This window comes from Chaetura pelagica, unplaced genomic scaffold (genome assembly GCF_000747805.2).
Source record: "Chaetura pelagica isolate M959 unplaced genomic scaffold, ChaPel_1.0 scaffold203, whole genome shotgun sequence".
Taxonomy (NCBI): domain Eukaryota; kingdom Metazoa; phylum Chordata; class Aves; order Apodiformes; family Apodidae; genus Chaetura; species Chaetura pelagica.
In genome coordinates, this window is record NW_009952715.1 from 65,548 (window position 1) to 74,967 (window position 9,420).

At 52.0% G+C, this 9,420-nt stretch overlaps 1 protein-coding gene across 1 annotated transcript in view; it reads left to right on the top strand.

Annotated features, from left to right (window-relative positions):
- The first annotated feature begins 2,907 nt into the window (after positions 1-2,907).
- Positions 2,908-9,420, top strand: part of LOC104386066 — a 30,959-nt gene continuing 24,446 nt past the window's right edge. Inside the window, exon 1 of the mRNA XM_009994599.1 lies at positions 2,908-4,567. Within this exon, the coding sequence (XP_009992901.1) occupies positions 2,908-4,567 (1,660 nt within the window). The remainder of the gene's footprint in view (positions 4,568-9,420) is intronic.

Below are 9,420 nucleotides of genomic sequence, written 5' to 3' on the forward strand. Positions count from 1 at the left end.
CAAGTTTCCTCCCAGGCAAACCCTTGGGGGTGATTGCTCACCAAAGCCCCATGAAGGTTTTTTGTAAAGGAGCCACCCAAACAGCCTGGTTATCAGCAGGAGAAGGGGACAGCTCTTGTGTAACACCTGGCAGGTCAGGCAAAGTCACTGCCCTGGCTCTTTTCTGCTCACCAAATCCACCTCAGCATTAAAACCATGAGGTCACCCAGCCCAAGAGTCCCATCCAAGCCTTTGGAAGAGCACACACTCCCCCACATGCCATCCTGCTGGGAAGAAGAAGCCAAAACTAAAGGACAAGGTGAGTTAATTGCCCTTGGGGGAGTAACCAACCTTCACGCAGAGCTGGTTTTCCCTGAGCAGCTCCTGGGGGGCAATCCAGGGCTGCCAAGTGAGCTGCCCCTCCACAGAGCAGCAAAAGCAGGGCCAGAGCCCAGACCTGTGCTGCTCAGGACACCCCCTCTGCTGCCCCTCATGTCAGAAGGGAAAAGATGAAGAAACCTGGCGTTTCTCTCTACTAAGTGGTTTGCATACAACAGTGTCCTCCTCACCAGTGACAGCTGAAGAACTGCAGAGCAAAGGGGGAGAAGAACATCTTCTAGGTGTTAAAGACAAGACATCCACATTTACATCTGTAGATATGTGGAGTCACAGAACTCCAGACTGGTTTGAGTTGGAAGGGACCTCAAAGCTCATCCAGTTCCAACCCCCTGCATGGGCAGGGACACCTCCCACCAGCCCAGGCTACTCCAAGCCCCATCCAGCCTGCCCTTCAACACTGCCAGGGATGGGGCAGCCTCAGCTTCTCTGGGCAACCTGGGCCAGGCTCTCACCACCCTCACACCAAAGAATTTCTTCCTGATATCCCATTTAAAGCTCCTTTCTTTCAGCTTGAAGCCATTCCCCTTGTCCTCTCCCTCCCTGCCCTTGTCCCAAGTCCCTCCCCAGCTTTCCTGGAGCCCCTTCAGGCACTGGAAGCTGCTCTAAGGTCTCCCTGGAGCCTTCTCTTCTCCAGGCTGAACACCCCAACTCTCCCAGCCTGGCTCCAGAGCAGAGCTGCTCCAGCCCTCCCAGCATCTCCATGGTCCCCTCTGGACTCTCTCCAACAGCTCCACGTCCTCCTTGTGCTGGGGACCCCAGAACTGGCCCCAGCCCTGCAGGGAGGGTCTCACAATCCCCTCCCTTGACCTTCTGGCCAAGCTGCTTTTGATGCAGTAAGTTCTTTCCACACCTCCATGTGCACGTGTGTACCTGCACCTACATGTCTAGTCTCCAGCCAGCCCAGGCAGTTGGCATTAAAGAACCAGAAGGTGCTGCCATTCCTGGGAGAAACAGCCTGTTCCTGGCACAGCTGGTGCAGCAGGAGGTGTCCACTTGTCAGGACATGCTGGCCATGGAAAAGCCAGCACATCTGTCTGCAGTTCTGGAAACAGAGGAGACATCTGATGGGCCCAAAGACACTGGTTCTTCAGGCTCCTAATGAGCAGGAGTTTGATTGGCAGCATTTTGCCCTGGAAACAGTTGGGCCTGAGCAACAGTTTTTAACTGGGGAAAAAACCAAACCAACCAACCACCCCAACCCCTTGAGGACATTCTCATCCCAAAGCCTGAATCTCTGAATCTAAGGGCAGATGCAGCCAGTTCCCACAAGCCACTCCAGGCTCTGACATCTGCCATGAAGCTGGCAGGGGGTGTAAACACAGATCAAGCTGTTTTTTCAGGCACCACCATCAGGGCGAGAGATGAACTGTGACCTGAACAACTCGCACCAACATCCTGCTTTCCTGCAAGGAGCCTCTGCCAGGGGGAAAGCAGGATGAGAGCTGAACCCCTGAGGTTGCTGCTGCCCCCAGGCAGGAAGCCCAGGAGAGCCCAGATTCCTGGTGCACCAAAAAATAACCCCAGCCCTGCTCTGCCCAGGTGCTCAGGGGATGGATGGATGGATGGATGGATGGCAGGGAAGGTAGGGGCAAATAGCAGGGGGTGGAATGAAATGCCCTGGGCAGGTGGCAAATCCCACATGGTGAGTCAGTGCCCTGAGCAGGGGAGCTGTGAGGGGCATCTTTGCAACCCCCCAGGCTGTGCTGAAGCCAACACAAGGCTGACCTGAGAGACCTGCTCACCTCCTGGGCCCTCTGACCCGCCCTGTTCCCAGCTCTCCCAGGCCAGGGCTCCAAATGAAGTGTTTGTACACAGTGTGTTCCCCATTTATCTGCTTCCCTGCCCTCCTGAGCCTGGGGGTCTCAGGGAGCAGCCTGAGCTGGGGTGGGTGGATGGTTCTGGGATCGATCAACGGTTCTGGCATCCATTGAGGTTCCTGGATCCATGATCTCTGGGCTCGATTGAGGTTCCTGTGATCAATGATTCTAGACTCTATTGAGGGTCCTCGGATCGACGAGTCTGGGCTCGATTTATGATCCGGGGATCAATGATCTCTCGGCTCAATTAAGATTCCTGGATTGACTATCCAAGCATCAATTTATGTTCCTGGGATCGATGGTTATGGGCTCGATTTATGTTCCTGGGACCCATGATTCAGGCAGCAGTTGAGGGTCCTGGGATCGATGACTCAGGCATCGATTGACGTTCCTGGGATCGATTATTCTGGCGTCCATTGACATTCCTTGGATTGGTGTATCTGGGATCGATTGAGGTTCCTGGGACCGATGATTTTGGGCTCGATTGAGGGTCCTCGGGTCGATGATTCTGGTATCCATTGAGGGTCTTTGAAATCGATGGTTCCGTGCTCGATTGAGGTTCCTGGGCTCGATGATTTCGGGGCTCGTTTGAGACTCCTGTGATCGATGATCCTGGGCTCAATTGATGGTCCTGGGGTCGATAATCTCTGGGCTTCGATTGAGGTTTCCTCAGATCGATGATCCCGGAATCCATTGACGCTCCTTGGGTCCGATGATTCTGGGCTCGATCGGCGTTCCTGGGAATCCCGGCTTAGCAATCGAGCCCAGAGATCGTCGATCGAAGGAACCTCAATCGAGCCCAGAGATCATCGATCGAAGGAAACTCAGTCGAGCCCAGGAACCTCAATCGAGCCCAGAGATCATCGAGCCCGGGAAACTCAATCGAGCCCAGAGATCGTCGATCGAAGGAAACTCAATCGAGCCCAGAGATCATCGAGCCCAGGAACCTCAATCGAGCCCAGAGATCATCGAGCCCAGGAACCTCAATCGATCCCAGAGATCATCGAGCCCGGGAAACTCAATCGAGCCCAGAGATCATCGGGCCCAGGAACCTCAATCGAGCCCAGAGATCATCGAGCCCAGGAACCTCAATCGATCCCAGAGATCATCGAGCCCGGGAAACTCAATCGAGCCCAGAGATCATCGGGCCCAGGAACCTCAATCGAGCCCAGAGATCATCGAGCCCAGGAACCTCAATCGATCCCAGAGATCATCGAGCCCGGGAAACTCAATCGAGCCCAGAGATCATCGGGCCCAGGAACCTCAATCGAGCCCAGAGATCATCGAGCCCAGGAACCTCAATCGATCCCAGAGATCATCGAGCCCGGGAAACTCAATCGAGCCCAGAGATCATCGGGCCCAGGAACCTCAATCGAGCCCAGAGATCATCGAGCCCAGGAACCTCAATCGATCCCAGAGATCATCGAGCCCGGGAAACTCAATCGAGCCCAGAGATCATCGGGCCCAGGAACCTCAATCGAGCCCAGAGATCATCGAGCCCAGGAACCTCAATCGATCCCAGAGATCATCGAGCCCGGGAAACTCAATCGAGCCCAGAGATCATCGGGCCCAGGAACCTCAATCGAGCCCAGAGATCATCGAGCCCAGGAACCTCAATCGATCCCAGAGATCATCGAGCCCGGGAAACTCAATCGAGCCCAGAGATCATCGGGCCCAGGAACCTCAATCGAGCCCAGAGATCATCGAGCCCAGGAACCTCAATCGATCCCAGAGATCATCGAGCCCGGGAAACTCAATCGAGCCCAGAGATCATCGGGCCCAGGAACCTCAATCGAGCCCAGAGATCATCGAGCCCAGGAACCTCAATCGATCCCAGAGATCATCGAGCCCGGGAAACTCAATCGAGCCCAGAGATCATCGGGCCCAGGAACCTCAATCGAGCCCAGAGATCATCGAGCCCAGGAACCTCAATCGATCCCAGAGATCATCGAGCCCGGGAAACTCAATCGAGCCCAGAGATCATCGGGCCCAGGAACCTCAATCGAGCCCAGAGATCATCGAGCCCAGGAACCTCAATCGATCCCAGAGATCATCGAGCCCGGGAAACTCAATCGAGCCCAGAGATCATCGGGCCCAGGAACCTCAATCGAGCCCAGAGATCATCGAGCCCAGGAACCTCAATCGATCCCAGAGATCATCGAGCCCGGGAAACTCAATCGAGCCCAGAGATCATCGGGCCCAGGAACCTCAATCGAGCCCAGAGATCATCGAGCCCAGGAACCTCAATCGATCCCAGAGATCATCGAGCCCGGGAAACTCAATCGAGCCCAGAGATCATCGGGCCCAGGAACCTCAATCGAGCCCAGAGATCATCGAGCCCAGGAACCTCAATCGATCCCAGAGATCATCGAGCCCGGGAAACTCAATCGAGCCAACTTCAGCCCCTTTGTTTTGGGGAAACCTACCAGTGTGGGAAAGGAGAAGCCCCTAGGAGCTGCCTAGGAAGGTGGTGGAAAGATAGAGGGGTGTAGAGCACAGCAGTGCTGCTGCTCCCCAGCCCCAGCCTGGCTTTCTCCTCTGCATCCCAGGAGAGATGAATAATGCAAGCTACAGAACATGGCAACAGCTTCCCTCAGTTTCCTCCTCCTACTTGCTGGGCCTTAAGGAATGGAAACTGTTTATTAGCATTCCTTATTTATGAAGAAACTGTCAGGCTGGGATGGTTAACTCTCATCACACACCTTCCCATGGATAGTTGCAGTGAAGAGCCACTGGAAGGAACTGCCTGCAGGGTCCCCCTGGGCTCCCAGCCAGCCAGGAACCTCCTCACTCAGGAATGAAGGGAGTTAAAGAAAAGCAGGTAGCTTTGCTGCCAGGCTGTTGAGAGAAGGCTGCCTCACTCAGCTCCTCTCAGTCCATAACAATAAATCCCACGGAGCAGAGAGGGATTTTTCAAGCACTTCCCAAGCAGTTTTTTTTATTGACTGTCCCTGTGTGGGAGAATGGAAAACTTCATGTTTTTGGAGGCTTCAGCCAGACCTAGAAAATCTAAAAGCCCCCATCCCCAGAAGTGCTAAGGTCTCCTGCAGGTACAGGAAGTGTCACTTCACACCTCTGTGCATCTATTTTTACCACAGAAAAACACAACCTGAAGAAATATTCTTCCATTTTTGTTACATCCAGGCACAACCTCTGATGTGAAATGTTGGTCTCTAAGGGACAAAGACAGCACAGGCAAAAACACTCTCATAAAGCAAAACCCAAAAACCTGAGTAAAAGTTAGAAAATAAAGAGAAAGAAAAAAAATAATCTTTATTATGGCCATGGAGGAGTTGCCCAGTCACCCAGGAAAGAGCAGGGCTGGAGTGAAGGTTCAACACGGTCATGAAATCTCACCAGGTTACAAGGACCCAGTCAGAATTTGAGGCTCTGGAACCAAGTTATCAATAGCAGCTTTTGAGGAGGTTGAGTTGAAGATTTAGCAGAAGCCTGATTTGCACATGGATGTTAATAATCTGAAAATTAAGAAACTAATGCCACAGAGAACTTTCATCTCCTCCAGATGCTGGGACAAGCATAACTGCTCTGAGGTCCTTTTCTCTGCTACCAGGAGCTGAAAAATAGCAGAGCCAAGTAGCTTTACTAGAAATAAGGTGGGAAAAAACCCTCTTGCTTGCAAAAAGTGAACAGCATTTACTGGAAGAAATCTCTCCACAGGGCCTGGGAGAGCTTGAGCATGTGCAGAAGCTCTAGACCACTGGTGAAAACAGTTACTGCTCATGTGGTTTGGGTTCCTGCCAGCCAGCACTTCATTACAATTAACTGACTCTCCTACTCTTTGGGAATAATTTACATGGCTCATTAAGCTGTGCGCTGCTTCTCAGAACCTACCAACATCCTCTGTGTTAAAAGCACAACTTGTTATTTGTGAGTGGTGAAACCAGCTCAAAGGAGGCTGTGGCATTCAGAGTGCCAGACCCTCTCCAGCTTTGCAGGGCATTAAACAGCCTCTTGCTATCCCAGAAAACTCCAGCACCTGGATGCAGCCCCCCAGTGGCTTCACTGCTCCCTGATCCGCTCTATTTTTGTGACTTGAGGCTTCCAGAATTACTGCAAATATTGCCAAATAAAACACACAAATAAGCAGCAGAGCAGCAAAGCCCTGTTCCCTTTAATTTTGAAAAGGACTTGAGTGGAGCACTGTCCAAGTAAACACTGGAGTACTGTGGGTCCATGGACTCCTACACAAGGGAGTCCCATTTCCAGGGAAAAGAGTGGTGAGGGAAGAGGGATGCAGGGACTGGAGCACATCTGGACACCAAGGAGTGGTCCAGGGCTCTGCCACACCAAGCATGGAGCAACATCACCTCCCTGTACACCAGCTCACAGGACCCTAAGTGACAGCTGGAAGATCACTGGACAAAAAAAACAAACCATGGGATACCAATAAACACTGATGGTGCACAGATTTAAAAAAAAAAACACAAAAACATACATGAGAAAAAAAAAAAGTTAATGATGTAACAGAAACAAGAAGCAAAAAAAACCTGCTAAAACACCAAGTTTGGAAAAGGTTTTTATTAAACAGGCAAAACAAAGGAAAGAGAAAAACGGAACTCACAGGTGCTGTTCCTAGAGGAAATGGAAAAAGGTTTGCAAGAAGCTGGAGTCCAATTGGGGCTTCCCTGCCTCCTGCAAAAGAAGGGGCAAGCCCGGCCCCTCCCTCCGCTCGCAGACTGAGGGAAAAACCCCCTGCTACAGCACGCAGCCAGGCTCTGTCTGCTGGGCAGCCTAGCTACGCTACCCTGATCTGCCATGAGGCCTAAAGGACAAGCTGCAGCACTCGCCCCCACAAAGACAAGGACAAACACAAACAAGAGCCCAGAAAAGAGAGCCAAGCCTGTGCAGCCTATGGCCAAGGAGCCACCCCTACCACTGAGCAGGAGAAGAAAGGCCCAGGCTTGCCCCGGGGGGGGCATGGGGGCCTTAGGGGCCTCAACACACCAAGGGGCATGACAAGTGACCAAGGGGCAGGTGCTGTGACATACCCTGAGTACAGGGGTCACCATGGCCAGGCCACCAGCAGGCACAAAGCCAGCGGGGCAGGAGGACAGGGCTGGGGGGGCCCTGCCCTGATTACCGGGCGGGCAAGGGGTCTGGGAAGGCATGGAAGCCACAGGGACCTCAACATGCCCAGGGACTTTTTAATTGGCCAAGGAGGCTTCTAATCGGCCAAGGGGCTTTTTAATTGCTGTGACACACCCTGACTCCAGGGGTCACCATGGCCAGGCCACCAGCAGGCACAAAGCCAGCGGGGCAGGAGGACAGGGCTGGGGAAAGGGCTCTGGGAAGACATGGAAGCCACAGGGACCTCAACATGCCCAGGGGCTTTTTAATCGCCCAAGGGGCTTTATTATTAGCCAAAGGGCTTTTAAAATGCTGTGACATACCCTGAGTACAGGAGTCACCATGGCCACCAGCAGGCACAAAGCCAGCGGGGCAGGAGGACAGGGCTGGGGAAAGGGTTCTGGGAAGGCATGGAAGCCACAGGGACCTCAACATGCCCAGGGGCTTTTTAATCAGCCTTTTTAATTGCTGTGACACACCCTGACTCCAGAGGTCACCATGGCCAGGCCACCAGCAGGCACAGAGCCAGCGGGGCAGGAGGACAGGGCTGTGCAAAGGGCTTTCCCCTGCTTACAGGGTGGCCCGGGGGTCCAGCGAGCTCCCTTTCCCCCTCAGGGCTGGAGACAGTGGCTCTCACCCTCCTTACAGGGTTGCCACTCTCTCCAGGCAGCTGGAGGAGCAAGAAGGCAAAAAGCCAACACCAGCAAAGACCCAGCCCTGCTTACAGGGAGGTCGCCCAGCTAAAGCTGGCCAGGTCACCCCAGAGGTAGAATGAGTGTTCTTTCTTCTTTAACAGGTTCTATCAAGGAAGGGAGACATTTTTAAGCCTGGGTATTTACCAAGTATAACTGCTACACCAATATTAAGGTTGAATTTAGGAGCTGCCCTCCTCTTATGCTCTTTGCTCCATCCACATTACGCCCGATTGTTCCTTTATCCTCCTCCCTTTTCCCAGATGGATTCTGTCTCCAATCCTCCACCCCTTCCGTGTTCAAAAGCCTCTTACCGAACTCACCATCAAGTTTTGGTAGATACTTCACTTCCTTCCTCCAGAGAGTGCATTCATTTGTTGAGTGTGGGCTTCAGGACTCTAAAAAAAGAGCAAATTACATTGCTACTTTATAATTTGGATCTAAACCTATAAAGGAAGATTTTTGATTCATGAAAATCATTCTCTGTGACCTTCTTTTCAGCTGTCTTGCATCTTTTTTTTCTGTAAGTTCGCCTAGATTTTCCCTCTACAGTTCTGCCTGCCTTCCCTGAGAGACAGATATTCCCTCAGAAATGCTCATTTTTCTCCCCTGAATTACTCCAGATTCACTTCTCTAAAAGAGGATACTTTCTTTCACCTAAATTACCTCAGGTTTTGTGGAAAAAATGCCACCTGAGTCCCCTCTAAGTTCCTTTAGGATTTTTCCCACCAAAATACTGCCTGCCTTCTCTGAGAGTCGTCAGCCTTTACCTCATAAATGCTGGTATTTCACCTCTAAATTACCCCATATAAACCCTAAGGTATCTTTGCTTAAATTACCTCAGGTTTTCTGTCAAAAATATCAGCTCTGTCCCCTCTAGATTCCCCCAGATTTTCCCTCCAAAATGTACCTCAGAAACACTCATTTCCCCCCCAATTACTCCAGATTCACCCCCCAGAAAACAAGTTCACCTTTATTCACCTAAATTACCTCAGGTTTTGTAAAAAAACGTCACTTCTGTCCCCTCCAAGTTACCCTGGAGTTTCTGCCTAAAAAAGCCGCCTTTTTTTCCCTGAGAGACATCAGGTTTTCCTTTAGAAATGCTTGTATTTCACCTCTAAATTACCCCATATAAACCCCCAAAGAACTTAGCTTAATTACCTCAGGTTTTCTGTCCACACTGACCCCTTTTTTCCCCCCTAACCCACCTCAGCTTTTCCCTCCAAACCCTTCATTCTGGCCGCTACAGATCACTTCAGATTTTACCCCCAAAACGTCCCCTTTTCACCCCTTTTTTTAAGTTAAATCTCCCCCTCTATCCGTTGCTTCCCCCGAATCACCTCAGAAAACCAAGCCCCCCGCTCAAATTCTGCCCCCCCGGATCAAAACCAGACCCCGGGGAACGCACCCGCAACGCAGAGGGGCGGGTTTTAAGGCGATTTTAA